We start from the raw sequence: 20,004 nt of genomic DNA, 5'->3' as shown, positions 1-20,004 counted from the left end.
CTACTGATATAAGTGCTATTGGTCTGTACTCATTTAGACTGTTGATGGCTGGTCTCTCTGGGACAGGAATTGGGAACGTGTCAAGGAAAGATTGAAAGGATTGAATAAAACCTCTAATAGTTGGTGAGCACAAGCTTCAGCCACATTGCTAAGTACACGATCGAATCCAACAGCTTTTCTTACATTTACCATCTTAAGCACATGCCTCATTGTATATTCATAGCTCATGGATTTCAAAAAGATTTTGAGGATATTCACAAAACCATCAACTAACCTGATTTAACAGCAAATACCAACAGTTGACTGGTGAGAGCAGATTCTGGTCCTTTCTGAAAGAGGGAAAGTGAGAGATGGCTTAAATATAGCATAAACATTAATTTATACAACTTATATGTGGATCATTAAAACTGTGTGGAGAGAATCATTTAGATAAAAGATAAATGCATTTTAGTTCAAGCCCTTAATATCCACTGTTGGCCTTTTCTTTTCCCTTAAGTACCCATCCTATCCTTCATTGACAGACGGTAAAGGTTTGAACAAACTCCCTGGTAAACACATATCAGGGCTCGCAAAATTTCAAAATCCCTGGTAGCCCTTCGGGCAGGCACTCTTCAGTTTTTGGTAGCCCAAAATAAATTTAAGTAGCCCGAATAAAAAAGAGAGCAATTTTTTAATGTTTTGTTTCCTTTACAATATTATACATTAAAGTATAATATTGTAACGGAAACAAAAATAAATCAGAAAATTGTTAAAATACAAATCACAACAACTGTATAAAAATTACAATCATCAACTCAAATACTTGTTTCTAATTGAACAGAAATTTCTATGAACTTGTAAGAACTGTGTAGAACATGAATCAGTCTGTGTCAGATCCTGAATCTGAAATTTCCACTGAAGTCAAGGGTAAGGGGTGAGTGGAACCAAGATCGAGGCCATTTGCTTTTTGAAGTTTGCAAAGACTGCTAAATTTTGACAATGGTAGTTCACTCTTTGCAACATAGTACGCTTTTGAAAGATTTTTCAGGACTTCTTCTTGTGCTTGGTTTATTTTTAGTATGTTTTTTGCAATTGCTGTTTGTTCTGGGAAAGATAGCTCGTCATATTCCAGCCACATAAATTCTTTTGTCCATGAAACCAAAAATGCTGAGCTTTCTTTTTGCCTCAGTCTGATTTGTCATAATTTTTCCGTTTTGTGGTAGGCTTTTCATTGGCTGCCCCTTCTTCACCCTGACCTGTCTTATTTGGCTCAGCAGAACTAAAATACCGGCGTAAATCCTGCTGCTTTTACACACGTACTTAAATAACGGTCAGCGATTCTCTGCGCAATCAACCTCTCACATGTTTAAACTTGCTGTGGGAGATTTCACTTGTCACGTTTGAATAGTAAGCTAATGAGTGATAAGACGATGTCAGAGGAATTGGTGCGCAATTAATCGTCACTCACCAATCAGTGCTGCCGCTCTCTACGCACCGTTCGCGCGATCGCAAAGTGAAAGTGAAAGCAAAAAACAAGCACAAATTCAAACGCGATTTCAATATGTCACATATTGACAGAGGCTCATCGATGCCAATGACATAATTACTCAGCTACATTTGCGAAAGAAAATGCAAAAGCACTGACACATATTTTTCCTTCCTATGATAGCCCGACGGGCAGGGCTGAGGTAGATTTTGGTAGCCCGACTGGAAAAATCGCTAGCCCCGGGACGTCGGGCTAGCGATTTTGCAGCCCTGAACATATATTAGGTAATACTGAGAAATGCTTTAAGCTTTTAAATGAATAATGATTTACATTTTTTACACCAATCTGTTTTTGTAGACATGAAATAAAAGTTTTTAAAGATATTTTGTGCTTCATTTTATATCATTTTCTATCAACATTCAGCCTGTATTTGATTTTAAAATTCAGAATGGAATTTAAACTTTATTTATATCATTACATCATTACTTTGTTCACGACCTAAAAGTATAACGCCCAAATACCCAGGGGTCAATGTATGTTATAGGATATAACATTTTTTAAAGAACAGAGAGCAATAACTAAAAAAAATACTAAAGCCTTTCCTTCCTTTTTCTTTCTTTTTTAAAATTTTTTTAAATGGGTGCGCGGGAGGACCAAAAATAAACAAATAAAATCAGGAAAACTAGCAAGGAAAGAAAAAATTATAAACCTATAACCAAAAAATTTGTGCTGTCAGCTAAATCTCATTAAAATGACATTAACGCCATAACCCCGAGTTAGCGCGGAGAGCCTTGTACGTGAGGCTGCATGGTGTCAACGCGTTAGCACGGTTAGCTCGTTAACGCGTTAGCACTACAAAAAAAATATTAAATAGCTTAATATTGGACAAGTTTTATTAAATTTGTTGTATTAAAATACATTTAAAGTACCTCAAACAAACATACTTATTACACAGAGTGAAGCTTTTCAGAATCATGTATACTTAATTATTTTATCATTGTAGCTGTTAATTATTTTTCTTATTTATATATCACTGGGAGGTTTAATATATATTGAAGCAATTTATCTGCAAAATAATAACTAACTATGTGGTCATTCTTATTCTGGAGGGTCCACAGCTTTAGCTACAATGCTAATAGAGGCTATCAAGCTTTTAAAAAAGCCTACTTAAAACACTTTTCTCCATACTTTTAAATGTTTCTTATTGATGTGACGTGCTATAAGGGGTTATTAAAATGAATTAAAATGAATAAACTTGACTAATATCTGAAAGTGAGTAAATTAGCTTAAGCTTAGGCTAACAGCTAGCGATAACCAACTCAGTTTTAAAGCTCCAAAAGTCATAAAAACCACATTTTTATGGTAAAGTAAATCCCTGATGTGTCACCTTTCAGTAAATACATTTTTTTGTGTGTTTCAGCAACTGCACTTTAATCCTTTCTAATCTTTGTTTTTACTAAAAGATGAAAAAATATCAATTTTAAATCAGAATCAATTCAATCTATTTAATACACAAATATGTGCCACCGAAACATGCAAACATGCATGCGTACTCAGGTAAGCAGGCCTACTTGTATTGCTGATGATCTTTCGTGCTGCGTGTTTTGGCCATGAACCTCTCGGCGAGTTTCTCCAGGTTTCTCGAATACTCAGTTTCGATTTCGGCCTTCTTCCTGAAGAAATCCTGGAGGTCCTGAAGCAGCTGGACCCGCATCTCTGTCTGCTGCTCCAGACAGCGCTGCTGCTCCACCAACTGGGTCCGCACATCTGCACACGGATAATTAAAAAAAACAAAGATACTTAACAAATATTTGTTTTCACAATCATTTCTGTCCACTGGTAGGTTAGACCTAGTTGTGTGGAAAATTCATAAATATATATTAATACTACATACACCTACACACACCAAAATGACGCTTGTCTTGTGGTACCAAATTGGCCTGTTGGGCTGGTTTTGTCACATAGACTTGACGACTCTTCCAGAGTTTTACAGATTAAAAATAAATCTGTAGGATCACCTTCTTTTTCTCAAAATTAAAAAAAAAAGAGTGATGCTGATGTGATGCAGTTGTTACATCTATGTTGTTTCTGTTGATTGACTTTATTTAAAAAGAAATATTATAAATATAAATACATATTTTTCACAAATAAAAATATATAACTGAAATTGAATTCAACTAGTTATTTCTAGAAGTCCAAAAGAAATTTAGAGTTGTGCCGTAACAATAACAATCAACAACCGATCAAAGCTCAGTGTAAACGTTATTTAATGTCCTCCTGATAACCACCAGTAGCGGTTGAACAAAAGTCTCTTCGCATCCAAAATATTCCGACATTCAAAGACCAGAACTGTTGATGCTGAGATAAAGCAGCATTTATTTGAAATAATAAACACATGCAGTGTCCAGGAATTAAGCTAAAGTGAAAATAAGGGTTGCAGTGATTAAGTGGAGATTGCCTGAACTCCAGAGCAGTGTCTGCAGAGACCTAGACGTGAGATCAAAGATTGCATCATCCTGCTCCAACCACATCCTCCATGTAGCATCACCTGCCTTAACCTGCTCTGCACACCAATTCAAGCCACTGGATGGGGCAGACTCAAACAAAGGAGTATCACACTGAAACCATGGTATAGTTTACATAATCTTATCTTCCATCATGTCACTCCTGATTCAGAGTTGAATATGCAGATTATATTCTATACTTACTGTAGTACATGCTTTAAAATGGTTTCAGTGATGGTAAATTTGATTATAGATTTGTCGGTCTACCAGCTACATATGTCACTGAACTAGAAGTGATATACTACTGACCACACTTTGACCTTGGGACTGACACAAGCAGTCCGAACACATTTTCAAAAGAGAAAATCGTGATCCCAGGAGGACATGAGCACACCAAGACATGAACAGGCTGGATTTAAATAGACGGGCACTGGGTAGCAGCTGCTTAATGATAATCTAATCAGTTAATTTGGTCAACAGAAAGGCAACCACTGAGAGACAACTCATCTTTTTTTTATCCCTTTCATCCAAGAGAATGATTTAAAAGTGTACAATGCGCTTGCTCTTTTTTTGTAAGCTCAGCTGCTGATAACCAGGCATCCCTGACTCATTTCAGTTTGGATTTCCAGGAAATTGCTTGTAGTCGTGGTTGTCCTCAATATCATTCAGCTGCCTCTGCAACAGTTCTTTCAGCACTGTCTACTACACATTCACTTTGACAGTGGGGTTGGGATCTAAATATGGGACTCACTGGAGAGGCAGCTCGTTATTGCTTTATTGTTTAATTGGCACAAAGTGGGCCTGCATTTGCAGAGGAACGCCTTTTATATGTTATTAATGTTATTAAGAGAACACAGATTTCTCCTGCAGTGAAAGAATAAAGTCTATCGCTTAGTACACAAGTGTATTTAAAACAAATCGTTAAACTAATCGAGGCGACTGCTACAGTCAAGATAATGAGTTTAATTGATGGGTCTGGTTCTGGTTTAACATGCTAAACTGCAGTATTGATTAACTTTTAATTAACATTGTTTAGTTTTCCTCTTCTTCCTCATCTTCACTCTCTTTGTCTGTTCTACCTCGTGCAGCTGCTGATGAAGATGATGACCATTTTTCCTCTGAGGAGTCACCTTGGACGACATCCTGTGACCGCATTAAAATGACTATACATAAAAACCCACATTGCAAGTACACACGCACACACACACACACACACACTTTGAGTACTACAGCATGGTAAAGCCTGGCTGCACGCTTCACTGCTCATGCCATTTCAGAGCTCGATCAATCTGCAGCAGCAGGAAGAGCGAGCACAGAATACACAGTAACTCCACCTGTCTCTCTCACACACACACCAATCCCAGGGCTCTCTATCCACTCCAATACCTGTTGTCTTGGCAACCACACACTGTGTGTGAACCATGTGATGAGGAAGGTGAAGACAAGAGCTTGCATCTGCCGCATCGACACACACACACACACACACACACACACACACACACACACACACACACATAGGGGTGGAGAGTTTTATAGACTGACCAGTTTTCTGTGGAAATCCATAAAAACATGTGCAGCAAGCAGTGTGTGTGTGTGTGTGTGTGTGTGTGTGTGTGTGTGTGTGTGTGTATTGATTCTGGCATTGTTTGCTGTTGTTTGCTTACTAATTTAAAATGGCTGCCATCTCACGCTGCTCTCACACATTGTGTTGAGCCGCAACACTTTCATATGAATGAATGTCTGCTCCACTGCTCCGTAGCTGCTTCACATCTTACCCCGGGCAGGGGGGAGAACACTCTGCTCTGATTGGCTGATTGGCCCGATGGATCAGCGGTTTAATTACTCCTCTAAGTTGGTGTCGATGCCACGTTCACTATGTATCCTTTAAACGCTAATTATGAGCAGCCGAGTGGAGAAGAAAGGTCTCTAATGTGCTATTCTGGGTCTAAGACATCGGAAGTGTGGCGATGGGGAAACAAGCTGCTACTGAAAACCATAAATGGTTTCATAATAACAAAAACGTATTAGATTCAGGTCTGTTATGTGGATTCATGTCTGGCTCCAGAAGGGGGCCACAATTTCCTGCTTTCAGATGATTTTACCCAGCACTGGATTTTAGAATTTTCACTTTCAATGAAGTTTTTTCAAATGGAATTATCATTCTCATTTTAGGTTTGACAACATTTCTAGTAGGTGATGGCAGATGGCTTGAATAGAGACTGAGGTTTGAGGAAGGCCTCAGAGGGGACTGGCAGTGTCTCCCGGGCCAGACAGATCCCCAGAGAGGGCATCCCCTAGCACAGGGGTGTCCAACTCCAGTCCTCGAGAGCTACTGTCCAGCAGCTTTTACATGCATCTTTGTTCGGACACACCTGAATCAAATGAATGGCTTGTTACCAGACTTTGCCAAACTTGATGGCATGCTGAAGAGGTGACCCAATCATTTGATTGAGCTGTGTTGACAGTAGCTCTCGAGGACTGGAGTTGGACACCCCTGCCCTAGAAGCAGTAATGACTGTATGTTACAAAGGTCGAAGACTGTTGCAAAAAATATAACTAGTAGGCAGGTTTGCAATGATAAGCAACCCGTGACCTTGATTGGGTGGTCAGGGATTCCACTGAGTGGCGCATGTGCTGGAAAAATTTGGAAGGAATGGCAGGAGAAGAGATCAGAAGACATTCTGGACGATGACAGACACTGATAGAGGAATAGCGATGCGACTCAACTCTTAACAGAAACTCTACCGCTGGGCGCATGCTGGGATTTTTGATGCTCGAGGTAATGACCCAACAGCTAGTGAAGAAGTGTGAGTTTGTCTTGAAGTAGTTGTCCTTAACGACTGTGTCCAGGAGAGAGGGTTTACGTGATGCTTTACGCATCTCCTAAAAAGAGGCGCTGCTTTTATTTGTGTGAGAAAGCAAGAAAATAGGGAGCAATGGCGGAGAAACTGACAACGCAGTGCCAAGAAAAGTTTGCTGCTGTTTACTGGAAAGGAGGGATAGTGGAGCAACAAACTGGCAACCCGGTGCCAGTTTGGAAATGATGGACAGATTGCAGAGAAACCAGCAACCAGTGCCGAAAAGTTTTGCTGCTACATTTTGTGAAGAAGGATAAGAGGAGAGAGAATCTGGCATCCCAGTGCTAGAGGGGTGCCCTGCTGCTTTTTGCATATGAAGGATAGAAGCAGAGAAACTGGCATCCCAGGGGTAGAAAAACTTGCTTCTGTATTTTTCGAATGAAGGACAGAGAAAGAGAACCCGGCACCGGTGCCAAAAACCCTACTTCTGCACTTTGTGAAGGAGTGGTAGAAAACAGCGAAACTGGCATCCTAGCAGAGATAAACGGCAATGGAGCAGCAGCAGAACATGGAACTAGCAACTTGTTTACAGTAGTGCATGAAATGGTGGTCCGAGGCAGCTGCACAAAACTGGGGACGTGATGTTTTGAGAATCTAGCTGCCCAAAGAAACATGGCTCCTACTTCTGTTATCTGACCTTGTCCCTACTACCTGACGCTGGTGGATGAGTTGAGTTGCAAGGCATGAGGTAGCTTTGCTGTTAGAAGAGCTATAGAGCAATACTCACTTCTGCCCAGAAGAAGGCTGTTATTTATTTATTTATTGTTTTTTTTTTGATTGACATTTAGATATAGAAGCGTTAAGAAGCTACGAAAAAAAGTCCTCTCTTTTAGGACACGTTGTAACTGGGCTTAATGGAAGGATATTTTCAAGTGTGGGAACGTTTTTTTTTTTGTTTGTTTTTTTGCTGTATCTGTGGATGCTTCACCACAACCAAAACAGCCACAGAACATAACAGATTTTGTGAAAAGGCATACTTTGCTTATGTTGGTTTGAAATTGGGAGACCAAGACAATTCACGAGCACCTGGTTCAGTTTGCTGGGCATATGTAAATTCAAATGATAAAAGACTCATCTGTCACCCAGAGCCAGAATTAAATAATCAGAATTAAATAACTTAGTTTGAGATTTGAATCTGCCAAAGGAAGCGACTGAGATACTTGGGTCAAGGCTCAATTAGAAAAACCTCTTGGCTCCAGGAATCAAATTTTTCTTTTCACAGATTTCAATTAAAATCTACTTTTTTTTAAATGTAGTGCCAAATCTACGGAAGAGGATTAGGGCCACTGGGGAAAAAAAAAAAAAGTGGGCACATGTTTTTTTTCTTCTTTTCCAGAATTCTGAGAAAAAAGTCAGAATTCTGAGATTAAAGTCAGAATTCTGAGAAAAAAGTCAGAATTCTGAGATTAAAGTCAGAATTCTGACTTTTTTCTCAGAATTCGGAGAAAAAATTAAAGTCAGAATTCTGACTTTAATCTCAGAATTCTGACTTTTTTCTCAGAATTCTGAGATTAAAGTCAGAATTCTGACTTTTTTCTCAGAATTCTGGAAAAGAAGAAAAAAAAAACGTGCCCACTTTTTTTTTTTTTCCCAGTGACCCTAATCCTCTTCTGTACAAATCACAACAACAGTTCTCAAGGTGTTTTATATTGTAAGGTACAGACTCAACAATAATAGGAAAAACCCCAACAATCAAACGACCCCTTTGACCAGACACTTGGTGACAGTGGGAAGGAAAAACCCTCTATTAACAGGAACCAGGCTCAGGAAGAAGCAGCCATCTACCACACCCACCTGGGGGTGAGGGTAGGGAGACAGATCAAAAGATATGCTGTGGAAGAGAGTCAAAGATTAATAATAAATAATGATTAAATATAGACTTGTGTGTAAAGACATGGTGAGTGAAGAAGAAGCAGTGCATTATGGGAAGCCCCGAGTAGCCTAGGCCCTCTGTAAGGAGGTTTCGGGGTCACCTGACCCAGCCATACCTATAAGCCTATAAGCTTTACCAAAAGGGAAAGTTTTAAGCCTGATCTTAAAAGCAGAGAACGAGATTTTGTTGATGGTGAAAATCTACTGGGTGAAATGGATTATGAGTATGATGCAGGTACGTGGAAGCTGTTCACTGACAGCTCAAAGCCAGCCTAAAATGTGCATAATAAAAATTAGTCTTAAGAGTTTAAAAAGTCCATTCGCCTTCTTTTTTCAAAGACGTTTCACTTCTCATCCAAGAGGTTTCTTCAGTTGAATAGCTGCAGTGACTTTGCACCTGTGTTAGTTGGTCATTCTGTCCAGTTTAAAAAACCTCTGAAAATATGCAACAATGTGGAGAAAAAAAGGGAAGTGTTAGTAGTTATTGTTTACTATGCTATTACACTTACAATTTTGAAATTTACCCTTTTTGAAGTCTCAAACTTCATCATCCTTTTGAAATCAGATGTGACAAACAAGGAGAAACCGAGCGACACTGCACGTTCACACAGCAGCAACTTGTTAATCATACGCCTGCCCCACCATATGATTAGCAAGTCACTACCATATGAGTCACACCGTATGACTCATACACCGCTTTACTCTATAAATGGGACCAGACTTTACAAAAGGAGCATCATTTTGTGTTCAGTAAGACTTGAAACTAGACAGCGCCAGTGTGTTTGATGGGCTACACTCCCATACATCCCACTATTGCAACTGAAAGAAAAAAAACTGGGTTCTCGCCAGACTGAACATTTTTAAAGGATAGGACTTTTTATTTAGAGGTAAATGTAAGCTGATGCAGTAATTCATTTATAACTGCTTTGTGAAGTCGTACATTGAAATTAGAACATACGACCATACAACCACATTTTTATCCACTTATTTATATTAGGAATTATTAATGGCAATGACTGAAACATACAATTAGAAAGGGGGTTTTGTGAGTTTCAAGTGGTTGTTGGTAGCTAGCAGAACAACAGCAGTGCCTGCAGTGACTCGAGACATGATCGGTCTATCGTATGGATATATGGCACATATCCAGAGGGGGACACGTGGACATGTAAAACTTTATATTCAGCCATGTATTTTAAAATCTACTGCAAGCTATGTTCATTACTTTTGAAATCAGATGATTCTTAGTGACAGTTTTATAAATAGAAAGCCAGATTTGACTTAAGAGCTCACAAACAGAGGGACCTTCACAATGTGATAATAAAATATTAAAATAATAAAATCCAACATCCAACTTTGAAAGTTTTAAATACTGCAATATTTAATTTATCCAACAATATTAAACTTTCATTATTTACTAGTACAGGTACAGTACAAAATAGGAAATGTTTAAGTTAAGGTAAATATAATATCGATAATAAAAATCAAAACTTCTCTGTTATTTTTAAATGTTATCTTTAGTTATATACACTCACATATGTTATCACCATGCACACACTTTCTCGCTACACTGCAGCACCAAACACTCTGAAACATGATGCAGTAATTTTCTTTATTTCATAAACAAAACAAACTGTGGGAGGCTCTTTCTTTGCTCTTCTTGGAAATCCCTTTCACACTTTCCACTGGGATTTCTGACGCCACATCAAAGAGTGCAAACGCTAACTCTGCCTCCAAAATGATGTGAGACTGATCTTTACACAAACGTGCATCAAAGGCAGACATACGATCTGTTGTTGAGCTAAAATCCTCCTTGGATTAAAACATAACTGCGATCAAATTTAAATAATACAAATATTAAACAATATAAAGACACATTCAAGATGAACTATCAATTATTTTTATTTCTGTTGTACCTTCTGTTGAGTCTGAAAGTCAAAATCAGAAACAGTCCTACTAGTTTAACTACACTTAGAACCTGGAATTTTATTGCTCATTTAAAGAATAATTTTTAAACATATACATCATTTTATATGTTCATATTTCTCTAAATCCCACATTCCCCACTGCAGTCCATCTGAAGCTTTTTACATTAAATTTATTCATGGTCACCTGATCTGCTAGAGGCGCAGCTTTAAGATCACATGTAGCCAAATTTGATAAATTCAGTTTTGATCAACACGTGTACAGAAGCCCTCTGCTGCACAGCTGAGGCACCTGCAGAATATTTCAAGATTATGTCAAAGTGACTCGATCAGTTAAGAATTGATTAAAACAAGAGGAGCTGAGGTGTTAAATTTTAGCTGTGCACAACCTTTAGCAGCTAACACCTTCACATAGTCTTCTATGTTACACTTCTGCTCTCCTGCTTTGCTTGTTTTCTACTCTAGTCACCTGCCTGCAGTCATATGACATCCAGCTGTGATGAGCAACTTCAATGCCACTCAGTCTCAGGGAAGAAGACCTTACAATGTACAACATGGCAACTTTCCACATTTTCAATCCCAAACTCTCCTTTTGCTTTATACATCTATTAACAGAGTTCTTCTACTGCAAACGAACATTGAGGCAATTTACAGTAAATTCCAGGATTCCAATCCTGCAATCCAATTCAGTTATGAAATGTAAGATTTATTTTCTAAAAGATAAAAGATAAAAGATATACTTGTTTTTGTGAAAAATGTTGTATATGTGTTTGAAATGGCAGCAGAGCACAACGTCTGCTAATCAGATTCCTGGTTTGATTCCTGGCTGCTCCGGTCTGCATGGCAAACTATTCTTAGGAAAAATATTAAACCCCATGCTGCGCTGTTAGATAGACCTCAAGCATAGAAAAAAGTGCTTGTATGAATGTGTGTGAATGAGCTTCAAGTGCTCACGTAGAGTATAAGAGCCATTTATAAACAGAAATTTTAAAAAATGTATCTATATTCAACATTAGTTAACAATATTCATTACTTACGAAACCAATCTGTTACATTACTTATTATATTCCTTTCACGGTACTCTGTAATGTGACCTGAAATGCACTGTCACATAATTACCAGTTAAGAATATTAAACTAAAGCTACAGTCCCACACACTGATGTAAATGCTGATCCTAATGAAGACACACAGGATCTTTCGTTTCTTTGAGGGTTTCTTTGAACACAAAGCAAAGCTGAAAACTAGCCCAAAGACACTTCAAAGCGATCGCCACAGCGATTCTACCGTGGAAACGGAGACAGGTACAAATGGAGGCTGCAGGCCTGACTGCTCATCACTGCCTCTGTTATGCTTATTTTATGGTACTGTGGTTGTTTCAGTCTGGGGAGGTTTTTGCCAACAGAGACAAGTTCACAACCAATGCAAACATGCTCCTGTGCCAGTCCTCCAGAATCCCAACTGCATGCTGCTCAACATGGATGATGCTGTGCATCAGCTGAATGTAGAGTTGTTGGCAAGTGGGCAAGAAAAAGGAAGGGAGCGACAGTGGAGTTCACCAGGATTGAGAGACGCTGCAAATAAACACCAAAAATAAAAAAGTACAGCATGGAAATTTCAGACAGTGGCTAAAGAGGACATTTTGTTTTTAACTGTTGCTCTTTGTATGTTATATCTTCGCTATTCTCCACGGCTGGCTTACAGACCAACAACAGCAGTAGCAAGAGTAGCCCACAGACCAGTCGCAGCACATAGTTCGTATACTGCCTCCATCAAAAACAGATCTCTCTGCAGGTAGACCGGCAGTCCTTGACTGCTAACACTAAAGCATAATTTAGCCGTTACCTGTTGAATACCAGGCTCTGGCTGCAGGACTGGGGTCCGCATACAGTTAGCTTTTACATGACTCATGCTTTCAAAGCACCCCCCCCCTCCTTTTTTTCTTTTTTCAGCAAAAGTAACAGCATAATTGTAACTGTAATGTGATTACTGAATTTAGAACAGTACCTTTACACTACCATGTTACTGAAAATGTAATAGGACTACAGTAACGCATTACCTTGTAGTGCATTACACCCAACACTGTTAATCAATGAGCAAAAAAAGTGTGGCTATTATTTTGGTGATATTGCAAAAAAATCAACAAAGCCAGATTTTTTTCCAAAAACAATCAACATACGACCAACTACATTAACCCTTTGTATTAAACCACATCAGTTAAGAACAACTTCTTTTAATGTGTAGTGGTAACAGGAAGTGGGCCCGTTTTACACTTGTGTGGAACGGTACTGATCAGTACTGTGAGGCAGTCAGGCTGCAAAAACAGCTGGATAATGGTAGGAAGTTTTGGAAAAAAATGATGGACCTTTCTGAAATACTGCAGAGAGCAATTTAAAGTAATAATTTAAAAAAAATGCCAGACAACCCTGAAGAAAAATCTTTAAAACCAGCCAATACCAAAGAAGAAGGTTGCTTGAAGAGAGTATGATAATTAGAAACATTCCCATCTCAGGTTATATCAGGCAACACGGAGTCTATTCAACAATGCAACATAAAGTTGTTTTACAAGCAAAGATTTAAAAGGAGGGTACAATCTGGTTTATTCTAAAGAGAAGAACACAAAGCCTTACTTTGACTAATATGACAGGAAACTAAGTGTTTGGATTATTTGCATTTTTCACTACAATCAGTAGATCTACAAACCAAACACTTCACGATGAATTAACAAAAATGTCCAAAAGCAGATGCCTGCTTTTCTGTTTGCTTTCTAGGAATAGGAAAAAAAAAAAATAGGAAAAAAAATAGGCTTGCTTTTGCAGAAGAGGAGGAGGAGGATTCAAGCAGATCCACCGAGGAGGCGAAATTATATAAATGAAACTTCTCGGCTGGGATCACAGTCAACTGAGTGAAAGAGGACATCCGCCGTGCGTACCTTTTGATCTCTGAAATGCCTCTTCTTAGAAACCTCCTCGCGTGTCCTCGTAGCACCCCAACGACTACACTCACCCTCTTTGATCAGACGAGCTACAGTCAGCGCAGAATAACGTAGTAAAACACTGACAAAGGGGAAAGCATGCAGGAGTTACCTAGAGTGTAAAGAATTTGTCTTGTTAAATCTGTGGACTGATTTAATCTGAAAGCTTCCCGGAGCTCGTTTTATTCCTTTTGCACCGGGGATGGCGTGCTCGGGTCATGCACCGTCAAAGGTCGGAGAACAGAACCACAAAATAAGAATGAACTGAATGCATAATTATTTATACATCCATTTTCTTTGTTCAAAGTGACCTTTATTAGAGTAAAAGTAAATTTAAATGCTTCTTAATCGCCTAAAAACTTTTACATTTGTACATCTACACACCATCAGCGTCATCTTAAATTTAGATTACCTGTGTCTCTGTTATGGAGTCCTGGATAAAGTTAAGTGAGATTAATTTTTAATCACCTTTGTTGCTCTGCGTTTGTGAGATTAGAGCATGGATGAGATCCCAAACAGCTGAGAATTGAAAAACAAATAAATTAGAAAAAGACAAGTTTGTGCACAAAAACCTGCCTTTTTAGTTAGTTTATTTAAAATTAGGACTTTGTGTCAAAGAACAGACCTGCATTGACCCACAAGGCCGTCTTTGTCAACAAACAGAACAGAATACAACATATTTTATTAAAAATTCAAGGTTGTGTTTGAACACTGAAAAAACCTAAATCTACCAGTCGTCACAGTTTTTTATGGAACAAAATGAAAAAGTACTGCATGTGGGCTGCAAACGGTCATGTACAATAAACAATAATAATAATTTTAAAAATAAATCAGCCAAGTGAAATGACTAATTTTAGAAAAAGGGGCTGTAAAAGATCTTCATATTTAAAACTGGGCCAAAGTAGTCTGAAGGTTGGGAATGGCTGACATACGTTAAAACGATCTCCAGGGGCTTTATTCAGAGTAACAGCCCTTCTCAGTTGGTCTCCTTTCTCATCCAGAAGAGTGTGTTCAGCTTTGGCGAACTGGGTGTTTAACTCACTAAGCTCAAAATGGAGAAAGAAGCTAACAAGTAAATCGAATAAACCCTACTCTGAAGCTTTGGAGAAGCGATGTGGAAGTAAATTGGTGCATGTGTCGTGACTTAATTTTCTGGTTTCTCTCTACCAGCTTCTCAAACACTGAAGATTTGTTTTGTAACACAATAAAATGTGAACTATTTTGCTCTCTGAGAATTTGCAATGCGATTTCACCATTTTATACATTTTAGAGACCAAATTACTCCTCTTCCTGTTCCCAGTTGGCTGACTTCCTCTATCTTGTGTACTTCCTTAAAATGGCCGAAGACATCTTTCAGATGGTTGATGAGGATTTATGAATTACTCTTCAAGAATTATTAATCATGGTGACTTTTATCTATCCTGACCCTTTCTTTGTTCATTTTTATGGAGAAACCTTTTCTGTGCAAAAGCTGCATTCACATGAGCTTTCATTATGTGCTTCTAAAATCGGAGGCACGCAGACTCGTTTCATGCATCTATGCAATATTGGCGACCTGGCAGTGAGAAGATCAGGCCAGCTTTAACAGGCGCACTGAAACCCTGAAATGGCCTTTAGGGAGCTATTTGATTGATCATCATTCTGCAGCATGATAATGAGCCTCACCATCCAGCTAGTCATAAAGAACTGAACTACCTTCAGCTACAAAGAGTCCTACTACAGGTTTTTCAGGCACTCGTGAGCCATTTTCACACATGAACTCTGGAAAATGGCGGGACAATTTGGTCAATAAAGCCCAAAGTTGTGAATAAAACAGGACAGAGCCTACTTCATGCTGGTTCTCAATACTGGAAATGCTGAGCAGTTTCATTCCAGGCTGTTTTCCAGTCAAATACCTGCTCTATTCTTATTTTACTATAACTGGACATCACAAGGACTTTGTGCAAGAGAGATGGGAGGTCAAAAATGGTTTAATGTTCAAACGGACTGTTTAAGAACAGCTTTGGAGTAAGACTGGAATGGCAGAAACAGACTAAAAGCTGAGTGTTGTGAGTTCTTCAAGTGAAAGATCCAGACACTAACAGTAAGAAACAAAAAAGAGCTAAAAAGACAAGTAGTACATCGACATTCTTCTGCACTTTTATACTGTTGTGGTGAAATCTGGGAACCCATTGGTTCGGTCTAGTTATTGACCATCTTTGACTAATAGCCAGTGTTTCAGGACTTCCAGGGCATAAAGATCGCAATCCAAAACACAAAGGTGTAAACTCTACATGTAGAAATTTTATTCTTTTGGAACATCAAGCATGGACATCGCCTGTCTGGACCTAAACTTCCTGTCTGTTAATAGTTCAACTCTGAATGCAGAAAAATATTTTTAAAAAGGTTAAATCCTCATGTGATAGTTGGCAATGCTTTTGATATCTTTTGTCACCACATGGACAGCTTACCTGCATGCACTGAAATCTCGCTCAAGCAAATCAAAAAAGACAGCTACAAATACGAAATTACATGCATTACCTAGAAATTCTGCATATTTTTCCGATTATAGAGAGTGAGTGTAGTTCAAAGAGGGTAGGAGGAGGCAGAAGGAGGTTTACGACACCATCTGACCATGTGATGTGCAGCATCAGTGAGGTTCGGAGCCACCTTCACGTCACACTTAAAGGAACTGCTCGGCCATGAAAACCCATGCAATGAAGCTCCCGGCACACGTTTTTGCTGATGTTAATGCCAGAGAAGGTTTGAAACTCTGTAGTTATGGAGTCAGCAGAACTCCGCTCTGTAACTTTACCTGGTCTAACATTGGCTGAGCTGCTGTGGTTCCCAAAAACTTCCACATTGCAATAACACCACTTATGGCTGATCATGGAAAACTTATTTCAATACCACTCTTGCCTTTTACCAACATGGCCTGAACTAAACAAAACAGAAGCACTGGAGATGCTTTGGTCCAAGGTGTACCCTGCTTTAAGGACCTTGAACTGAATAAGAGGTTAAGAAAAATGGATGGTTCCTGTCCTTGGAGCCATTTGTACTAAAACTGCTATCTGGGAGGGGATCTCTAACCAATATATTGTCCCTAGTAAACAACATGCTGCTAAAGCTGACATTTTAATACATTCATATCAGTGGTTTTGTATTCCAGACTTAGCCCTGTAGATACAGGAAAGTGGATGGTGCCAGAGTATTTACTGAAAGGTTTAAGATCTTTGCACAGATCTAACAAATCTAATTCTTTAACAATATGCTGAACAGTTTTCTGCCTCTGCTACCGTCTCTTCTATCGCACACTGCCCTGAAAATGCAGAGAGACAAAACTGCTGCGAGCCCTCCGTGCCGACCCGCCGAGCACCTTGAAAAGTGACTTTGTGCCATTATCTTTCAAACCATCCTCACGTTTGCCGTCCTATAAATACAGCATGTGTGAGCATGATGTCAGAGGAACAGGAAGCTCACGCCGTGGTTGTTACCACGACGACCAGGTTCAAGGACACAGGGGCAGAGTAGTGCTGGATCATCATTAAGAAATGCACACACACACACACACACACACACACACACACACAGATGAACGTACGTGCACACTGATCGGGGCCTTTGATTTGGCCCTTCAGAGCATTTAAAGTCAAGAATCACTTCCTTCCCTCTTCTGTAATTATTCACCTGTCTGCATGTCTGTATGTAGGTGTGTCTGTCCTGCAGGTATGCAGATGTGAAGTTACTAATCAGCTGTGTGCAGGCGCAGGCAAAAAAACCCCCCAAACTTGCAGCCGTTGCAGCAGGAAACACTTTATCTCTGCCTCTCCTCTCCTCCTGCAGAGCTCTTTTTTTCCTTTCCCCCTCCTTTTTCTCATTAAAACGTTCCTCATCTCGCTCGTTCAGCCAGAGGAAGCATGACACGCTGGAGATGAGGTGACGGGGTGAGTGTGCTCAGTGCAGTTCCAAATATGTATTGTCAGCACTGTGCATAATCTCCACCGCTACCTTTACACCAGGCTCAACTCACCTCAGTGAGTAGACCCCACCTCCCCAGCGGCAGCAGCCACCTCCTGTGTATACATTACACACCACCTCCTGCATCCACCAATCAGGAGCCAGAGCAGGGAGGCAGACTTGGAAAGCACATAGTTACAATGGTGGATCTATACGTTTGGCTCTCGGCAGGAGGCGACAGGGGCGCAGAGATGGTCAGCCGCCCGGAGAAGGAGGAGCAGCGGGGGGCTTTATCCGAGCGGTCATTATGATGCAGGGCATCCCCGAGCGCGTTCTGGCAGGGTGCCAAAGCGAGGGCACACAAACACAAGCAACCACAAACAACACACAGACTCACACACACACACACACACACACACTCCACTCTTGGGGGCTGTAATGGCCACTCTCCATTAAATGTAATCACTCAAAGTCTGTGTCGATTCATTGGAAAAGGTATGAAATACACACACACACACACACACACACACACACACACACACACACACAAACACAGAGGGCAGAGGCAGGATTCTTGAATGAAGGTGCTTGGATTTTGAACATTTCCAAAGATTCGGGATGTGATTGAGGTGAGAAAGCACGAGCGGCTCCTTTTAAAGCGTGGGCGTAGGTGACAAGTGAAGATGGCAGCCTGAGCGTGAGGAGCCATGTGGAGCTGCACAAAAATGAGATGCTGCTGGCATTTTGCAGGCGTTTGAATGAGGCTGTTAAAAGGTCAGACATTTGGAGGTAAAGAGGAACACACACACACACAAACACACAGACGTAGACACAGGTGGATTTTGGCTGATCTCCCATCATCCACCCTGCTTCATGAAATGAAAATGAAGCAGCCTGTAAAGAGCTTTTCATAAAAGGTCATTTGACTCGCCCGCCCCATCAGAGCAGGGATGGAAGGAGGAAGAGGAGGAGAGGGGGTTGTCCCACAATCATGGCAACCACTATTTAAGAGTTTTTCCCAATCATCATCATCACCTGAGAGTGTCCCCGGGGTATCAGGTGCGCACACACACACACTGCTGCAGTCACAGTCTCAGAGGAATACAAATACCAGACAGCCACTTGCCTCAGGTCTGAGCGTAAAACCACACACACACACACACACACACACACACACACACAGTGGGTGAAAAAGATCAAGGGGATCTGCAGAATACACACACCCCTCTTCCTCCTCCTCTCCCCCTCAGGCGCCATGCAGCACTCAGGATGAACCCAGAAATCCTGACGTCTCACGGTGAGGTGTCAGCTCCCCTACAAACACACCCTGCACGGGACTCAATGCATGAGCAGTGAACATGCTGGCACACAGGTGTGTGTGTGTGTGTGTGTGTGTGAGTTTAACGTGAGCATGCAAAGGTGAGAGAAAAAAGGGTGGGTGTGACTGGGAGATTTAGGTGCAGATGCGCGTGGAGATGTTCACACGTGACGAGAAATCAGCTTACCTTTCACATGGCTCTCGTACTCAGCGAGGATTTCTTTGTCCTTCTTGCTTTTGTTTGAGTTTGACATGTCGCCACAGCGCAGGTGACTGACCGGCAGGTAGACAGGAAGAAGAAAAAGAAAACACACACAAGAAGAAGAAAAAGAAAATTATTTCCCTCCGCGTGCACCGCCCGAGGCTTCACCCGCAAACATGCTCGGCGGATCCATCCAGTGCCGCAACAACACAGCCAGCAGTGGCCCCGCACCTCTCCACGCTGAGGAGCAGGAGCAGGAGGAGGAGGGGGAGGAGGGGGGAATCACGCACACTCAGAGAGAAATTACCCACTCGTGACCGCAGACGAAGCCTCCGCGAGGACGAACAACCAGCTGATTAAACCTGCATAAAAAAGAAAAAAAAAGAAAGAAGCCCGACTTCACCGCGTGCAATTACACTCGCGCGCGTGCACACGCATGCACCGGTCTGCAGGGAGGGAGGAGCGGGAACACGCCCACTAGGTAGACATGCGCTGGACCACACACGCATACACGCGCGCGCGCGCAGAGAGGGTCGAGTGTCCCTGTTTAAATGTTATCCTCACCCCGCCGTGACCGGCACGCGCAGACGCACCAGCCCTGCGCGCGTGCAGATAATTCCAATAAGGGAGGAAATAAATAAATAAATAAATGAAATGCCGGTGAGGAAATGGGTGTGTCCGCGCGGTAGGCGGAACCGGAGGCATGATTGACAGCTTCGGCGGCCAGTGAGTCAGAGAGAGAGAGAGAGAGGAAGAGTGTGTCCAGGAAATTAAAGCATCTGTTAAAAAAATGACATTTAATTTTTTCATGTTTTATTTTTCCAATTCAATAGTGCTAAATCACAACAGCAGTTGCCTCTGGGTGATTAATATTGTAAGATAAACCCCCCACAAAAATACAGAGAAAACCTCGACAATCAGATCAGCGAGAACATGGCCACGGAGGGAAGGAAAA

General features: G+C 40.7%; 1 protein-coding gene across 1 annotated transcript in view; it reads right to left on the bottom strand.

The window, feature by feature from the left end:
- LOC100696098 (SLIT-ROBO Rho GTPase-activating protein 1) overlaps positions 1-19,643 on the bottom strand; it is a 47,305-nt gene extending 27,662 nt beyond the window's left edge. Inside the window, 3 exon segments of the mRNA XM_003448120.5 lie at positions 275-329; positions 3,037-3,232; positions 19,035-19,643. Coding sequence (XP_003448168.2) covers positions 275-329; positions 3,037-3,232; positions 19,035-19,101 — 318 coding nt within the window. The 5' untranslated portion in view covers positions 19,102-19,643.
- Positions 19,644-20,004: the final 361 nt, after the last annotated feature.

The sequence above is a fragment of the Oreochromis niloticus genome, linkage group LG17 (assembly GCF_001858045.2).
Source record: "Oreochromis niloticus isolate F11D_XX linkage group LG17, O_niloticus_UMD_NMBU, whole genome shotgun sequence".
NCBI classification, from domain to species: Eukaryota; Metazoa; Chordata; class Actinopteri; order Cichliformes; family Cichlidae; genus Oreochromis; species Oreochromis niloticus.
The sequence above is the reverse complement of the archived record's forward strand: the minus strand, read 5'-3'. Positions and strand labels throughout refer to the sequence as shown.